This window comes from Ptychodera flava, chromosome 11 (assembly GCF_041260155.1).
Source record: "Ptychodera flava strain L36383 chromosome 11, AS_Pfla_20210202, whole genome shotgun sequence".
NCBI classification, from domain to species: domain Eukaryota; kingdom Metazoa; phylum Hemichordata; class Enteropneusta; family Ptychoderidae; genus Ptychodera; species Ptychodera flava.
Window position 1 is genome coordinate 30667191 of NC_091938.1, and position 18798 is coordinate 30685988.

The 18798-nt window shown below is 36.1% G+C and overlaps 1 protein-coding gene across 20 annotated transcripts in view; it reads left to right on the plus strand.

The window, feature by feature from the left end:
• The window catches only part of LOC139144075 (trafficking kinesin-binding protein 1-like), an 89961-nt gene extending 72101 nt beyond the window's left edge, over positions 1 to 17860 (plus strand). For 6 of the 20 annotated variants that reach the window (XM_070714749.1, XM_070714750.1, XM_070714741.1 and 3 more), the window contains 13 exons: positions 3653 to 3729; positions 4380 to 4496; positions 5660 to 5766; positions 6544 to 6701; positions 7162 to 7292; positions 7628 to 7702; positions 7928 to 8062; positions 8352 to 8431; positions 8894 to 9097; positions 9440 to 9720; positions 10046 to 10207; positions 12961 to 13066; positions 14048 to 16556. In XM_070714749.1, coding sequence (XP_070570850.1) covers positions 3679 to 3729; positions 4380 to 4496; positions 5660 to 5766; positions 6544 to 6701; positions 7162 to 7292; positions 7628 to 7702; positions 7928 to 8062; positions 8352 to 8431; positions 8894 to 9097; positions 9440 to 9720; positions 10046 to 10207; positions 12961 to 13066; positions 14048 to 14615 — 2175 coding nt within the window. In that variant the 5' untranslated portion in view covers positions 3653 to 3678 and the 3' untranslated portion in view covers positions 14616 to 16556. Of the gene's footprint in view, positions 1 to 902; positions 1118 to 2702; positions 2851 to 3652; positions 3730 to 4379; positions 4497 to 5659; positions 5767 to 6522; positions 6702 to 7161; positions 7293 to 7627; positions 7703 to 7927; positions 8063 to 8351; positions 8432 to 8893; positions 9098 to 9439; positions 9721 to 10045; positions 10208 to 11620; positions 11660 to 12960; positions 13067 to 14047 lie in introns of those variants that run through there. The other 14 variants (XM_070714751.1, XM_070714737.1, XM_070714738.1 and 11 more) reach the window with 8 other exon arrangements.
• Positions 17861 to 18798: the final 938 nt, after the last annotated feature.

Here is an 18798-nt window from a genome sequence, read left to right on the forward strand (position 1 = left end):
CTTGAGTTGGGCTGGTCTGTTTGCCAAGGGTTGAGTTGGTACTTGTCAGAGAACTTCTCCAGTCATTAAACAGTAACTATCGTATCATGCGCCCACATTTCTGTGATATCAGCGCTATTAATGATTCGGATGTGGGACATTTTCGCGGCACATTACTCAGATGGACAAAGCTGCTTTATACGGCATTTTTGTCATGGTTTGTACCACTCATAATCAACCATCATATCATAAGTCCATGAACTCTGGTACTTTACACCAAGGTTAGTTTGGAGCAGCTTTTAGTTTATTATATTCGGTATATTTGTCTAGGTATGTACCAGAAATTATGTCGTCATATTCCACACATTTACTATCTGTACTCAGTTTTCTCAAAATTAACACAAATTTATTAAATTCATTATTTAAATTTCAGTGACAGTTTTCAGTTTGTTTTTAAGCCCACTCTTTCAGTACACTGTAAGCTTGTGACAAACTTCTCAAATAATGCAAAATTGAAATTTTTTCCAAAGATTGAAAGCTTATCCCATGAACAGTCACCATAAGTGGTATAATTCAGCAGTTCCCATTGGCGTGGTACCTGTGCAATATCATCCGTGTATTTGTGTGAAATAAAGGAACAAATAAACTATTTGTATTATGAAACTGTAGTTTTAAATAGTTTGGAACCAAGGTATTATTCATTGGAATGGTAAGCAGAAAGAGCCAAAAAACATAGACGGGTTCAAATCTAAACTACCCATCCAACGTGAATGAATTGTGTGTTTTTGTGCTGTTGTGTTGAGAAGGTCCCTTGTTGACGTCACAAGGTTACAGTTTGGAGAAGTCCCCTTAGTGACGTCATGTATATTTGCACCGACCTACCTTTTTACAGACGGTTAAAATTGTACTTTGAACCTGGTCCGAGTTGCCAGTACTTTGCCAGCAGTGTGTCAAGCAGTATTTTTGTCGTCTTTGATGAAAGGGTGGAAAACGCCCAAAAGTCTCCTGTCCTTTTGTCGTTGGCAAATTTTTTATTTGGGCAAAGAAACTAAAGGTGAACAGCAACATGGGTTAGGATACAATGTAACAGAAAGTATCGGAGCTACAGTTGGGCTGATACCACAGTAACCTCAAATGGGTATGTACTCTTTTACTGCATAGGGCAGTTTTTGTCTGTTGGAAATTTCCGTTCGTTGATCATAAATAGATGTGATATTTTGTGTTTATGTGACTTCGTATTAGTGAGGTAGAGAGGTTTTACAGTTTTAAAAGAAATGGGTGTAAGTAAATACCAATTACATTCATATACAATAGCTGTACCAGTATGTATTATCATAGGTATTGATATCATATTGACCCCGTGAACCCATTTATATAAGAACTATAGACTCCTACAAGATGTATTTGACGGCCGGAGATTACTATGCTCAGACAGGTTTACAGTAAGAAGAATGCGGTGTTATACTGCAGAATCTCATTGGTTAGATCTACTTGTGTTGTACACACCAAAGGTTACAGTGCCAATGACAGAATAGCTTAGATGACTGCTGTGGGTTAGCCGTAGCTTAGTCAGATGTGTGACCATGCCAAAGTCCATGTTTAGGTCTTACTGAATATTACACAATCAACACAGTTTATTTAATATCACAGTTGTATGTAACAACAGCAGAATGTGTAATTTTTATAAGTGGAGTAAATTCCCACGCAGAGAAAAACAATACAGAAATGTTTCCCATGCCAAGTGTTTTCCAGCTTTTCAGAAATGTGTTCTCTCAGTTCCATAACAAAATTCTGAAATTTAAGTTACCTGTAGATTGTCAGGATTTTAATTTGATATTACTGTTTTATACTTTTCTACTAAAATTTATCATTTCAGTTGGTGAGATCTAGCTGTTTGTATAGTAAGGATTTATGTTTATGAATTCAATATGCTGTGAACAATAAAAGTTGGAAAGAGTTACCTTACATGTTCCAGACCATCAAAAGTAACGCATGTATTTGAAATGTAATTTGACATAGTATGATGATAACACTGAAGGACAAGTGTTACATGTAGTTGTCATACCTTTCCATCTTGTGCATGACCAATTAGCTTCTCAAATCACACTGGTATTCATTATTAAAATTCAGTGATGTTATGGACAGGTATTGTACTTGAATTTGACCTTTACATATACAGACAGAACTGACATGTGCATATATGCAAACTGGTTTGTTCTTCAATATTGAACTTAGTAAATAAGGATACGTCATTCATTACAAAACAGTTACATTCATTGAAGCAAATTTGCATATTGATTAGGTGATTTGAATATTAATGTCTATTTAAATTTGTGGTCTGAATACATGATGAAGAAGGCATTTGTCATGGTTTGAGACGCAACAATGAAGAAGCACCTTCAGTATTGATTTCTAACGCAGTTGTATCAGCTTTTTGAAAGGACTGGTTTCCCTGAGTGAGATGGTGTACATTGTTATGGAGCTTGACGCATGAACTTGTGGAGTTGCTGACTGTGCTAACCAATCATAATCCTCATAAAATTTTAATTGGATTCGCCCTGTGTGTCCACACGTGTGTTACCTGGGACAGGTATTTGATGGCTTGAATAATTGAAGACGTTGAAACAATAGAGTGAGATGTCTAGGGTCCGTTTAAAGCATTGGTAGATGAGACACTTCTGAGGAATGTAAACATGACCCTGTGTGTGGATACCCAGGCTTTCTGAAATCTTGTGAAATCTTTTGTCGGGATGTCTGAGACGAAAAGATCAGACCTTGAGTCCAAGAAGTTTGTGTGGACCTGCTATCGGGCAAAACAGAAGTTTAAAGCTCGATATGTATACAAACACAGCGAAAGGTGGAGTTATTCTGGTGAGAGAGCACTCAGCGTGTTGTAATGTTTGCTGTCTATCGTTTGCTGCATAGATGTCACTTGTTGTGTTTTCCTTTTGAAATATGGGTGTAATTCTGCAGAGATGATCGTACAGTGAAGCTGTCAACTTTGTAAAAGAGATCTTCTTGCGTATTCCATAGATCCTTGAGGTTTTTCTCAAGTGTCTATGCTTACTCTGTGTTGACAATACTGACTTGACACTCAGGTGTTGTTGATGAAGTCAGTGTGATAAGTATAAGACATGCTGGCATGGAGTACTTTTGACATGTCAGTCTTGTCGTGTACACAGATGTGTTGTTCATATTTGAAGTTCATTAATTATTCAATGACATGGATAAACACTGAACATACCGGTATACTCAGTGTATGTGTGCGTGTGTTGATGTGAGTTTGTGAGTGAGATTCTGTCATAGTTGCAAATTTTTGTGCCATAATTTCATGAATTGTGTTTACTTACTACTTCACAGTATGTCTAGTCAATGTTGCATGAAAAACTGACAAGATATCTTCCAAATATAGAGGATTCTGTTAGCAATTTTAAAATAACTTTGTACATTTTGTCCAGTCCTGTGATTTGGTGACACAAGTCACAGCACCACATGAGTCTTGAGAATATGTCACTGTTCCAAATTAGTAATACATGCATTTGAAAGAAAAATATCCCATCACACTAAAAGGTGAACAGGTAAGACTTGAAATCTCACCTACAGTTTTATATTTTTACACCTTTAATGAAGTTTCCTTGTCTGATGAACGTTTCTCCCTCTGTTTGTATTTCAGCTTTATGCGCTGAACGCGTAAGCCAAATGACAAAAACATACCATGATATCGACGCAGTGACTAGACTTCTTGAAGAGGTACAGTTTAACTTGTCTTCCATTTTCTTATTTAAGATTTGAAAACAGATTATTTTTCTCTGACGAAACACAGTGTGAAAGATTTAATCACTGAAAATTGTGAAAGCTTCAGTGAAACATCTACGGTCAGTGAATAGGAAATGAAAGAATAAGATTGGTTTTTCTGATGTAACACTTCAATGGAATTTTCTGTTGGGAAAAAATTTGTACTGTTCACTCCAACAAAATATCGTTACGTCAAAAGACATGTTTAAGTGTGTAATTTGAAATGTAATTGGATCAGTTTTAGTATTTTTGTTCACTATTGCTGACTACCTACGTCCTGGATTTTTATCCACAAATGCTTGCCATTATCTTCAACCTTTCTGATGATTGAAAAATGGAAAACAAATGTGTTTGAATTGAAAACTGTACCCTCTGTTTGTTTTAGTAATCTTAAAAAAACTACCACCATGTCAGTTAATTTTCTTGAAAATTGATGTATAGGTAAGAGGTGTCACCTATCAAGGATACCCTGACAAGCTAAGGCCGTTTGTAATGAAGTTATATATGCCAATGTCAAATATTTTGTAGCTTTATTACATGCAACATAACAAACTCAACAGAGGTATGTTTACAAGTTGTGATTTTGGTGTGATTTATTGCCACAGAAAGAAAAAGACTTAGAGCTTGCCGCAAAGATCGGACAAACTCTACTCCAAAGAAATAAGACGCTTGAACTGCAAAATGAACAGTTGGAAGAACAACTCACCGTGGCAACAGAAAAAGTAAGTGACAAGTGAATTCTAGACTTCAGCCATGTCTGTTACCTGTCTCTTGCTATCGTTGGCAATTTGGAAATATGGCGGGATGTAAAAGTTTATGACCTGCATTACAAAATACTGCACGGAGATCAAACTATGAGAATATTGATCGTGAAACAATGCAATTTTATTGTGTCAAAGCAAGATCTTTACAGATAAAATTATCTTTTGTCAGGTTTTCCTGTAATTATAATTCTAATTCCTTCCTTACTAAATTGTACACAACTGTCCAATTCTTAGTTCAGCATTTTTCATGCATATCTTGGTTTTGTTATTGAGAAGTGTACCATCCGTTGTTGAATTTCTATCAGGAAGTGTGCAGTGTCTCGGATGATTGATACAGAAATTGAAAGTGGATTGTGCCTGGCTTTGCACTTGATTGCAGCTTTGCATTTAATTGTGGCGTGGCCTTGCTACTAGAGGGCTAGCAAATTTTGACCGGTCACTGACACTCGTCTCCCAAGAGGTCAATCAATCAAAACCATTGGCATTTTCACCCCCTCTGCAGACCACTTTGAGAAATGCATATTCTAGTTTCATGGCCAAGTACTGAAGATTAATGATCTTCTCAAACAATGAACACAACGCATTATTGAGAAACTACAAAAGCAGAAGTTGAGCTATTAGGAATTGTGAATAATAAAAACCATAACAAAAGAATTGAGTGCACCATTGTGACCCTTGAGATTTCTGCCAAAGCTTTCACTCCAAAGTGAGCTGTAAAGAGTGATATAACATAGGCACATTAAGAATCTTAGGAAGAAAATTACTGATTTCACACAAGAGATGAGTTTATTTTTAGTTTGCTACATGTTGGATGAAAGTATGCCAGTTGATTTGCAGAATTCGACAAAATCAGTATTTGCAGATTTTAACATGTCTATGTTTGAAAAAGCTGACAATATTTGAAGCAGGTTTGTTCATCAAGGACATGTCAGATCTTGACAATTTGGTAGAAATATCCTTGACCTCCACTGTGCAGCTTTGAGTGAAAAGAGGAGATTAAAAGAGATATGCCATAGTGGCTTTAACATACTGTCTCCATTTTTCTATTGAAATCATGATGGATAGTAGTCTTCTTCGTCTTCCACATTATTGTTAATTCCGTGATGTGTTTTCCTTCCCAGAATGCTCAGCTTTCCCATGAGATTCAAATGAAAACAGATCTGTTACAAATTTACACAAATGAAGTGGATTATAGCGAATCAGAAGATGATAGTCTAGTATCATATGGGTGAGTTGACAATCTAACAATTATGTATTGCATATATTACAATCTACTCTTGTATTTTGCGACTTTCTTTACAAACGCACTTGTCTGAAATGACAAAAGAAACAAAAATATTTCTCAATTTCTCGATACACAAAATACATTTCATCGAAGATCACTTTTGAATTACTTATAAGAATACATTGATTAGTGTTTCAAAACTATCTTGTCAAAAACTGGAAAATGTCAACCAACAATTTTGCAAATTTTACATAGGGAATGAATAAGAAAAGATAATATTTTGTGTTTATGTCATCGGACACAAATTAAAAGCCACATTTTGTATGCTGTGACTTTGATGGATCTTTTACACTTCAAATTCTTGAAGATTTACATTTTCAATCAAAATTTTCTTGGACTCGACTTAGTCTCTTGGTGTACTGGTGTTCTGTTTGGTGTTTGCTGTGTTTGTGGCATGGCCTGGAAAACAGCGGTCATTTCAATCTTTCTATCAATATCATTTCACCGACATCTTGTAGCAATCCTAAAACAAGTAACCTGATTGGCTTAAATCTCTAGAAAAAACCAAACAACTGAAGCCATCAACCAATCACATTTTAGTTCTCAAAATGATAGACAATTTCTGTGATTGCTATAAAATCATTTGTACATGTTCACTGTCAGTCACAATATCACATCACTGTCATATAATCTCTCTCTGTCTGATCACCTTGCTTGTTGCTGCAAATAACACATTAATGTCTCTGGTACTGATACTAGAGATCATTCTGCCTCTGTCAGGGGGTCTTACATTAATTTGGAGTCACTGCACAAGAAAATCAACTGGCTTGAAGAGGAGAATCTTCAGCTGAGGCTTGAGAGCGCACAAATCTCAACAGAAACATCAAATTATGAAGAGAAGGAACACTTTCTGGTGCACGATTGTGTCAGACAATTAGGTGAGTCAGCCAACTGGTTGCTTAGAATATTGTAAAGCCCTACAATCACTGAATCAGAAATCTTGCTCTCTCTCTTCAAAATTGTATACGTCAAATAGCTGTGAATAGAACATGGCAGTTGGTCTGATGAAAAGGTCTATACTTGACATGTATATATATATATTTTCATCTGGTGAAATCAATTCAATTCAATTCAATTCAATTTCAGATATTTTATTTGCTTGATACTCAGTTGATACAGTAGTAATACACAGCCAGGTCACCATGAATGCTAGTGGCAGTCAAAAGGAGAAATTTAAAAAAAAAAATAAAGTGAACATTCAATTTCTTCATTGGACCTCAGAAACAAGTTAAAAATCCATATTCATTTGGCAAAATTGGTTATAGCTGAGATGTACCGGTAGTCTGATCCCTGAGTTAAGAGATCAGTATAAAAACAAATTTGATTTTTTTACCACAGGGGAAGTTAACACTAGTGTTGAAATTCTCAAAGATGAATTATATAAGAAATTGGAAGAAAATCAAAGACAACAGGAAGAAATTACCAGTCTACTGGCACAGATCGTAGATCTACAATCAAAAGTTAAAAAAGTAAGTGAAATTAATTCACTGAAAAATGTTTACACAACAACTGAAATACTTCTGAACATGCAATCTCACTCAACATTATTTTATTTCCATGATGTTATTGAATATCAACTGTAAAAGAGGGTCAGTGCTTCATGACAAGTTTTGAACTGAAATAGGTAGATGTTACTTCTAAATAAACAAAAGAAAACAATTCTCATCACTAGAGGGCAGTATGCAGAAATCTTCTTCCATGTAATGAATTTGCTTCTGTGCAGCAAACAGAACTTCAACTGTAACTAATGTAAAAAGCCAGTCTTTCCAAGACAAGTTTTATAACATTACTTTATCTATTACAGCTCACGATAGAAAATGATGAGCTCCACCAGGAATTGCAAGCTGGTAAGGAAGCTCAACGGGAACTCACAGCTGAGGTATGTTTACTCGGTTATCTCCAAAACATTTTCATACGGTAGAGTACTTTGGTTCACAAGTGGAAGTTCAAGCATGTGATGTTCATCTAACCACTGTTGTAGTGAATACAAGTGTGATAATCACAGGTTGTAAAAACACTAAAGTGGAAGCTGTGAAATATTTGCCATTAGAAATTTGACCACTTGAAACCGGAAGTTCATAGAATGTTGGTTTTGTCTTATCAGCTGTCTGAGCTCAAGGAGAAGTATGATGAGTGCATGGCAATGATCAGAGAATTCCAGGAAGATGCCAAGACTTCCCGGAAACCGAGTTTAACTGCAAGGTCAGCCTACACGCCGTTGTCATCAGTTTTCCCACAGGTGAGTATTCCCTGATGTACTTTGTTCTTTGTTCAGTATTTCTGCTCAAGACCTGTACTTTTCAGTCTGGAAAACAGGATAAACAGCAGGTGGGAGAGACAAAAGAACACTGTGTCTGAACACCAGAGGGCCATGAGCAATATCAATCCATATGACAACAGTTTAAAATAAACGCAAAAGTGGCCAATCAATGAGAATTCTTTGTACATAGATGTCATCATAGCAGCTTAACAATGACTTGCAGTGAGATATAGATGTTGGTAACATGGATTTCTTTCTGATGTTGCAGGACTCTCTTGCGTCAGAAATTGAGATTTCAGTTAAACAGAATTTGATGCATGCAGAGGGATATTCACCAAAGGAAACAAAGTAAGAAATATTCTTTCTTTAAGAAATATACTTTACAGCGCGCATTGAGTAACAGATTTGTTACCCACATTTGGATGTTATACCCTCAAGCCATTAAATTGCCTAGGTGTTGTTCAATGTCAAGAAATTAAACTTTTGAACTTTTGCTTACATTTAGCTCAAGACAAAAGTTTTTATACTTGAAACTAGTCTCTTTCATGTAATACCAGAATAAAATCAGAATCAAGTCACTGTGTGAACTGTTTCAATGTGTGCATTCTCAGAACATGTCAAGATAAGTACACAAAGGTGAAGAATGAAATGAAAGCACACAGGGGTTAGCATAGAATTAATGACATTGTAATACATTGCATTGAAGTACATAAACGTATCCATACAGAACATGACAATAAGATCCCATTTGTCAACATGCTATGAAATGTGAAAGGATGCCCTGACTTTGAAATCTTGACATCTTAACAGAGAACGGAACAAAAATGTGATGAAAACGGTGAAGGCGGCCAACAAGACAAGAACTGGTTTCCTGAGCATTCCTGGGTCATCCATGCAGTCGTTGAGAACTAGTCGAAGGACGTCGCCGACTAGCTCTATCATCGCGTCAGACAGGGACACGCCTTCCAGTGATCATTACCATGGCGATGAAGAAAGTGGCAGTGAAGCTGGAAAGTAAGTTACATCTTTGAGGTTTACGTACCTTGCAAGACAGCTCAAGTGAAAATATTTACATCTTATGTGTCAGATATCACAAACATCATGCAAAAATCAGATGTACTACTTCCATACAAACAAGTTTGAGAAATATTGCTTTACTTTTCTGTATATCTACACAATAGATTATAAGTTATATGGTGCCTTTTCAATGTCATATTTTGTCGGTTTATTGTATTCCTGATGAAAAACTAATTGATATAAAGTAACAGTATTTGTCAGTGCTAACCCGTTTCAAGCCCCAGTTAGTCATGTACAGGCCAATATGTAATGACTTCGTGGTAACTTTGACTTTCACAGTACAAGGAGGCGTCTTGGTCGTCCTGGAATCCCGGGTTCCAATGACCTTGAACTTGCTCTCCGTCGGCTCTCCCTGAGAAGACAAAACCAAGAGTTTGAAAGGAAGTACGTGGAAGTCGGTGGAAAGGAAAGTTCTGGCACGGCAACGCCTCTCGGGAAATCCCCGGAGAGCATCATGTCAGTCGGTAGCTTCTCAGAATATTCTGGAATTTCCAGCTCATCAGGACTCGGAATCCGTTCTTACATTCCTGAGAAACTGCAAATTGTCAAACCAATTGAAGGTAGATATTCAGAATATTGAACTTTGTTTTTTCATCTAGATCTTTAGTTTAAAATAAAATGAAGAACAAAAAAAAAACATGCTCCACATTAAAAAAGTGCAATAATATGAATGCTAAAGCAAAACATACTGGTTCTGTTTGTTGTATTCATCAAATTCTGATATCAATCGTTCACTTTTGCCAACTTTTGTAGTTCATTTACACTTTTTTCCAATTCTTTATGAAACTTTTCATAGTCTTCCAGTTTGTCCAGCTAAGTTCTTAGACTCAACTAAAACCAGACACATGCTAATTTGCAGTGTATCAATGCTTCCTATTATGACAGGGTCAATGACCTTACACCACTGGCAGAGACTGGCCACGCCAGACATGGCTAGTATGTTGGACACAAGGCCTGGTATCTATGTCAAGGGATACAAAACTCTGGAACATGAAGAGGAAATATTTTCATTGGATGAGTTTGAAGATGACGGCAATGTCACTACAAGTGAGTAAATGTCGTATTGGCCCACTCAATCATTGTTTTTCAAGTCACACAATATATATATTGACCCTTTTGAAAGGTCATACAAAATTTTATCATGCACTCATGTGTTTTCTAGCTAGTCATGTGATGCATATTGACCCAGTGTGAGAGACATTATCGCCTCTGTATTGCTTACCATGATTGTCATTGGCTGAAAAAATGCCAGCTGGAAAATACTGGTACATGGAATTGAGGCAGATAGATGACAATATTGCACTGCAGAACTATCAAACCTATTGCATGGTGTTGGGATACCATAGGATGTGTATAGGATGTTGACATGAAATTGTCTATTGCGCAGGAACTATTTGATTAATCTTTATGTGCTTAGCATGTATGAATAGTTATTTAGCGGTTCTTACATCTATTTGCATGTTTATGCTGAATGTTTATGAAGTGTATTCATGAGGACAAATATACACGTAAAGATTTGTGGATTTTAAGTTTTTATGGCAGTTTTATGATGGCTGTGGTATTGTTTTGACGGATCTAGTTCTCTTGGTAGGATAATCTCCTTGGGAGTAATTTTGGTCGTTTTTGTTGGTTCTTGGTTTCTGCTGGTGATCATGATAAATTGGTATTTCCCTTTTTGTTATCAGGTGTTTGGTATTTCTTGTATCTTGTTTGAATAAAGCCATTTCTTCCCTACCACAGTCTTCCATTCCCCATAGAATCCCAGCTTTTCCTTTACAAATGTCAAAACATCACACAAACAACAAGGTTACGAAATGAACACTGGGAACTCTTTGTGTTAAAGAGACTCTCTCATCTGAACCATCACATCCTAAAGAGACTTGTGCAATAAAACATGACGCAAATGAAACTGGTAAATTCTAAACTGAGATATAAACAGATTGGTTTCTTTTGCTACATATACAAGTGTGTCACACTGTACATAGAGCAATTGTAGGATGAAGAGAAAATGTGATTTCATCTCATTCAATTAATTCGACACACTTGGCACTGGAAGGGGTAGACTGACTGAGTTTCTTTAACCCTTTTCCTGCCAAGTCCATATTTCACCACCAGGTCAAGATGGTTAAAATTAATCAAACACAACATATTCCATATGATGTATTTTAACATAATACTGTACATTTGAAGGCTGTTGAAAACATAATACTGTAAAGTTGATTTTTTTTCGACAAAAGATGCTATAACATACCAAGCCAAGTGGGTGAAAATACGTCATGTTTTGGCTCAATACCGCTTTTTACTGACTTGGCTGATGGGGAAGTGATACAGTTATTACTGTCTGGCAGGAAAAGGGTTAATACTAACAGCAACACATCCTCTGCAGTAAAGCCAATAACACAACATACATAATACAGGCACAAAACAACTCAAAAGTTCGCTAATGCCATTCTTATGTAGGACGGAGGCGCCGTCACATCCGCCCACGTAGATCGCAAAGTGAGTAAGTATGGTGTTGGTTGAGATAGTTCCACAGTTTTTGGTGCATTGGGGTGATGTCCAAGTTCAAATTATAATCCTTTTTGTGCTGCATTTTGTAATGGAACTTGGTAATGCCTGAAAATCTACTTCTAAATCTTATGCAAGTACACATATGGACAAAGGTCTTAGCTGGTGCACTTGCTATTTAATTAAGTCTCCTGTACATCCTTGAAATAAGTCTGTAACATCATTTGAACCATCCAGTCTTTGTAAGTCTTCACTGCAGTATTTTAGCTTTTTCTTGGTTTGGTCTTAACTCTTGGTCTGAATGGCAATCCTATTTCATATCATGATTTGTTATCCACGGTTTAAGTAGACTATCCTTTACTTTGCTATATACTGCATGCTAGGTCTGTTTAAAATCTCCCCATGGAAAGGTCCAGTCCTTCTTTCTCAATATATTTTCTAAGTTTTGACCTCGATATAAGTATGATGTGGTATATGGGGAACGAAATTTGGATTTGTGTATTGTCTCAATTATTGATGCATGTCAGATAAAATGGATTTTCATTGACTGACAGAGATACACAGACACACACAGACACATACACACACACATATGCACTGTCCAAAATCTCACACCCAGTAATAACTAAGATGTGAGATTTAAGTTGCACCTTTATAAACTTATATGTAGATGTTATAGAATTTTATTAACTTTGGTGTAGTATGTATTCTATTTTAGAATTCAAATTATAATAATCTATTACTCAGTGATTCTTTACAAAATCAGTGAGAGACCACACTAATCTGTGTATGACTGTTTATGACAAATATCCATTTGTTTTTGAAAACGAAAGGCACTCGTTGAAGGATGCAGTGATTTAAATGTGATTAATACTGAGCAGAATCAGGGTTGTATATTTCCATACTAATGGTTACATAAATAAAGACCTCTGATTGGTAGATACATTGAAGTCACATCAGCCAATTGGAAACCCCATGTCTGCAACTACAAGTTGTTGTGACTTACAGGGTTTCTGATTGGCATATGTCTACAATATGCCCTAAATCAACCAATCAGATCACCCGCCCTTTAACACAGCTAGAATAGTAGTGTATTGTTAGAGCAGTGCATGTTATGACTGTAGATTGGTAACCAAGGGCAACCATTACTCAAACATGCATCAACACCCCAGTCTCCGTGTCAGTGTGTGTGGTATATTTTAGATGCAGAATCGTTGTATGTTTATGCTTAGCAACTGTGTTTGTGCTTAGCAACGTAGTAGTAACCACAGCTGATGTTTGTTGCACTGCAGGTTCACCTTACACAGCACCAAGCAAGCTTGAAAACACAAATACAACTCTGACTTTTACAAACAGTAAAATACTGCATCTCGATGACAATACCCAAGTCACTGGAAGGTGAGTATAGTTCCTGAGACAGTAAGTCCAAGTTTAAAGGTCATAGGTCATCACTTGCGCATGTGCCGGATGTAAGTCTCGGGCAAATATTTGCATATTGCAGAGTTGATAGCAACATTTCATTTTGTAAAAGTAGATATTACTGTTGGTGAAATGTTGAAATGTCTTGAGAGGTGTTTTTTTCAAATGTTGGAACCAAAGAATATTACATAGTTTAATATGACCAAGTTCAAAAACTAGTATCATTTTCGGTGATAATAATGACCCAGATCAAAGCAATAAAAACAGCATGCATATACATGTGCATCTTGCCTTTACTTTTGGACGCATTTCTGTACAGTTACAAAAGCTACATTTCTTGACTGGTTCATCAAAAGGATAACAGTTTGTCAAAAGGATATCAAAACGTTGGGTTATACAGATTTTGAGTAGAAACTCTATGTTACCTTTGTGTAAACGAATAGTTTGTAAACCAAAAGACTTGTACGTGCACAAGTGTTTAGCTATGAACTTTGATCTCTCTGTTAGAATTCTGGTCAGAAAGGTTTGGCCATTCATTCTGTAATTTAGAAAATTTATACTTCAATCCTAAAATATCATCATCTGCTTCCATTACACCGTATTCACAAGATTTGATAGTTGTCTCAATGAAAACTTTTGGATAAGTGTTTCAGTGTTGACATTACATGCCACATATTACGCAGTGTATTAAGTCATTAATTTTCGTTGAAACCCTTGTGTATTTCTGTGCGTATGTGTGCTGAACGTTTTGTGTGCAATCCTATATTTACTTTTTACTCTCAGAAAGCAAAACAACATAAAAAACAAAATTCAAATCAACATTGAGGTTAGATGGAAAATTATTTGCACAGAATGTGTATGTTAATGTTTGAATATATAAATACTTGTATTAATAATGTCAGTAGAGAAATAGATCATTGCCCTCAGCTAAATGTTCTTTCTTTGTTTCCATGGATACAGCACCGGAACAAAGCAGAGTATTGTGACATGCAACCCAAAGTTGGATTCTCCGTTAAGTGAGAAAGCAACGAGGACATTCAGTACGACAGTGGGACTTGCAAGGCTTCTGCAAGAAAGGGGTATATCACCCATTACACCTCCTTTATCATCAGACAATGAATCAGAAAAAATGGATAAAGAAAAGTCACCTACAGCTGAGAAGGTGGTCAGCCCTCTTGTCCCACCCCCTGCTCCCTCCCCATCAAAGAGTGGAATCATCCAGCGCAGCATTATCATGTCTGGACCGCGGATGAGTGCAGCTCCGTTCACGTCAGCCTCCACGCAGTCTGCGAGGTTCAGTCTGGTTGACAAACTTAGGAACATGGGCGTTTCAAATGTCGCGACGACGCAGACAACAATGACGACGTCCGTATCCACCCGTATGTCATCGGTTAGTAGTACGCTGCCAATGCCAGTCACGACTGAACAGACCACCAGCTCACAAAGCGGACATGTCGTCAGTGGACCTATTGCAATGCTGTCGGGCTCGCTGGCTTTCAAATCAATGAGAAAAGGACCGATTCTGTAACTGTGTACACCCTGCAATGCTGATTTGCATAACTGTTCAGTTCAGAAAGTGAGACAGTGGATGGAGGTCAGAGGTCAGATGGGCTTCTGATACGTTTCAGAGGAGGAATTTCCAAAAGACTGAAAATCATTGTGTTGTGGCAATGATGAACAGTAATAAATGCAATTGAGGTCATCAAGAACCAATTGACAACCTTCCAATATGTTGAAGTTTCTTCAGACAAGATATTTTGCATAACATGTGCATGTGTCAACTGTAATTTCTATTACAGCAAACATGCAATTTTAGATTCAAGTTTTTATGTTCAAAACATTTTCGTTGAAACCCTTGTGTATTTCTGTGCGTATGTGTGCTGAACGTTTTGTGTGCAATCCTATATTTACTTTTTACTCTCAGAAAGCAAAACAACATAAAAAACAAAAGGTACAATATTATTACCATAGAGGGAGCCATGCCATTCTTTAACAAGTCATTTGAGTGCAGGTACTTGGTATATACCCCTGCCTTTGTAAGCTATGTGTTTTCCTTGCCTCTTTATATCAATGTCCTCATTTGCATATAGACTCAGAAAAACATAGATTCCTGGTAACAAAACCTGATTGCTGAGAAATTTTATCAGCATCCAAAGAGACAATCACTTCTTGAAGAACACTCCCCACCTTTGTGAAAGAGTTGGTATTGTAATATTTGCCTATACTCACTGTTCCATGCAGAAGTTTAAAACCAGTGTGTAGCCATTCTTTTTTCAAAAGAACACATTACTTAATGCCCCTCACCTGTGTTAGATTTCATGCAAATGTGTAAATTACATCATGTTTTGCTGGAATTTCCGTAAGTGTTGTGGTTACTCTTGCGAGTGGAAACTCAGATTTGTTCTCAATTTTAAAGTCTGACACTTTCTGTGAATACATTGGTGAATGGCGAAGATCTGTTTTCTTTTGTCTAAAGTTGTGCAAACTACAGTCGGGGAAGTGTGCCATAATGTTGTACGGAATATGCTGGAATAGATTAGACAATTTCAAAGAAAAACACTCCAAGATATAGCTTGTTTTATTGCAAAGAATTGTTAGCTAGAATAGTGTTTTATATAAGATTTTATGAATCAGGTTTTCAAACAATTCCCAACCCAAAATCAATCACTAATTCATTGTCTGTCTTTCAGTAGAAGTTTTCAAGGATGACTTTATGTGCGCAAACTATCTCTCTGCTTCTTGTGTATGCTCATTAACATAAATTATTTATCAAATCAGATTTCTGTCTGTGAATTGGTGCCAAACAGGGTAATCGAATTTAATGAAATCTAAGTCATGCATAAAAGTCTAATCGGCAATTAAAAATTTCATGGAATATGTGAACATATCTTACACCAATCGTTTATCAGAAATTTACCACGTGGATATCTCATTAAAATTTTCATGAATTGAAACCGACTATATCAGAATTATCTGGTTGAAGTTTTGAAATATTTATTTGAACATTCTGTGAATGTTAACAGGGATTTTAAGAACTCTTTATAAGACATGATTTCACAGGAGAGACACTGACAGAAGCATGATTATCATATCAACTATCAAAATATGGTGTTTAACTTGTTGGTATCATGGAATTCGCCCGAACACGCACATGTATGACAGTGTTTACAGAACAGACCTTTTAACTACTAGTATCCTGTAGAAGTGCGCACGTATATGATTTGAAGTACAAGCACTAACAATTTCAACACTATTTTGTCAATCATAGTGTTTGTTTTTAAAATATTGAGATCAGCTTTAAAACAAGGCAGAGTTTGAAGTTTATTACAGGCTTAGTCTAATGGTAATGTGTTTTCAAAGAAATATGCATTTTTTGTGAATGTTTATGCATGCTGTGCTGAAAGTTGGGCCAAAAATATGATCATTATGAAGTTCACATTTTGAATATTGCATACAAGTTTAAATTCAACAACCCACCATTGTCATTTTCATTTTTCATCATTTTCTTTACAAGAAATGAACCGATATTGAATTACCTATTTATTGTTGATATTCCAAAGAGCATGCCAGAATTGTGGTTTAACTTCCACTAGTGTCAACTATTTCAGCAACGAATTTCCAGGGAATCAGTTGCATTTCACTGTCAAGATCTGTTTAACATGGCTGTGCATAAATACTAGAAACCCTAATCCGCAGTTTGCAAAGGAAATTTTTAATAATTGTCACAAAAAATTGCCAGATAGTATGATAGTGTAAGTAAGATAATATTTACGCTGCAGTTGCAGGGAATAGTTGGCATGGCATTGCTGTAATTTTAAGTGAAAAAATTATAAAGTGTAATTAATTCTCTGTTTGTTAATTAGAAACAGATTTTCAAATCATGCTGCTTATAAAAGGTACTGCAGATTTCGTAACTTGATCTAGATTTTCTTGGTGCTGTCTTTCTGAACAAAGTTGACATGTCTATGAAGATTGGGAAATGTAAATTTCCATTGTTCAATTTGGAAATGTAAATTTCCATTGTTCAATTTGGAAATGTAAATTTCCATTGTTCAATTTGGAAATGTAAATTTCCATTGTTCAATTGGGAAATGTAAATTTCCATTGTTTAATTCTCACTGTGATGCCAAATATTGGTACGTCAGTTTCTTATCCATGGCCATTTTATTGAGAATGAATTACTTTTTAATTTAAATCGGGTTATCTAATATTTGATCTGATTGGTCAGAAGAAGTCACGTGACATGCATAATTTAAATGCTGAATTCATGAACCCAAAGGACTCCAAATAAAGTCATTGTTATAAATTATTTACAAAAGATAAACGTTGCATGTACAAATTGTAAATAACTTTGTTGTTTTAAGTTTGTTGACTTTTTCTGTTTTAGTTTATATATATACTTTATGCTGCTTAAATTGAGTTTATGTATGTAAATTGTTACTTTGGGCAGTCCATGTACTAAGTGAGTGTTTCTTGAGTTTTTTTGCCATAAAATGTGTAATGGCCAAAATATTCTGTCCAACAGGGTGGAATTAAATCTTTGTACTGTACTGTGCTGTTGTTGCATATTTTAAAGCTGTAGCTGTGTGCAAAATTAGTGTAAATAATGAATGCCATAGGAAAGTGACGGTTTGGGGCAAAAAGTTGAAAAATAAGTAAAACAAACAAACTTTGACATTTGCACGTGTAGATATATTGAATGAAAATGGAGCTTTCAGAGCACACTGAAAAAACAAAACAAAAAATCAAAGATTAAATTCCAGTTTTCTCACATTCATGGCACACTTGGACAGTATAACTGGCCTTTCACCACCCATTTCCTGTAGATTGGGCTTTCTGTTATGGAAATACAATAGGGATATTCCATTCTGAAGCAAGTATGGGTGTGGATACCCTGCATACACTGTACTTCATTGTAACACAGAAGTGTAGGCAATCTTCAAGCTCGGTTCAATGGATTTATGTACATTGTACATGTAAATGGATACAAAAACCTGCCAATAAAAATGTGTAAAATAAAATTCGCTGTTGCAAAGAGTGTTTTTAAGTTGCCTAGTATGAAGAGCACTGTGAAAGCTGGATTAATGAATGATCTGATGTAAAATCACCAGTAGTACTAGACAATTTTCCGGTTATCCCATATGGATTGATGATTGATGTGATGTAAAATGTAAAACCTTTTCCCAGTTATCCCATAATGCTTTGCTGTGGCTGTATCAAACATCATATTGAGACAAAAGACGACAAAAGATACCGATTTTGTGTTGTACAACGGATTTTTATACAAGAATGACACAAATGTGCACTGCTAAAAATTATTTGTGTATTTTGTATATATGTCCGAGCGTACCCTGCCACAGTGTTCTATGAGTAACACAGGCACTCTGAACTTAAAGCTCTAAGTGTAACCCTTGTTTTATGGAGTAACGTACACTTTAGGAACCTGTCAAAGAACTGTTGGCTTAGTTGTCCACCAGTGCTTTCAATGTAGCCAGAGTACACTCCGAGGACAGATATTGGGACTCTCGAAGTTTTACAATTGTCTTTTGGCTCAGCACTTATGGAGTTGTTTGGGCTTATTTTGAAGCTCTTGGAGTAAATACAGTTTTCACCGGATTAGTTTTGTGAAAATGGGAAATTTTATTTCTCCCATACAGTTAACACAGCGATAGCGGCCGTTTTGAATTTCAAATATATCGAAAAATTCGGAA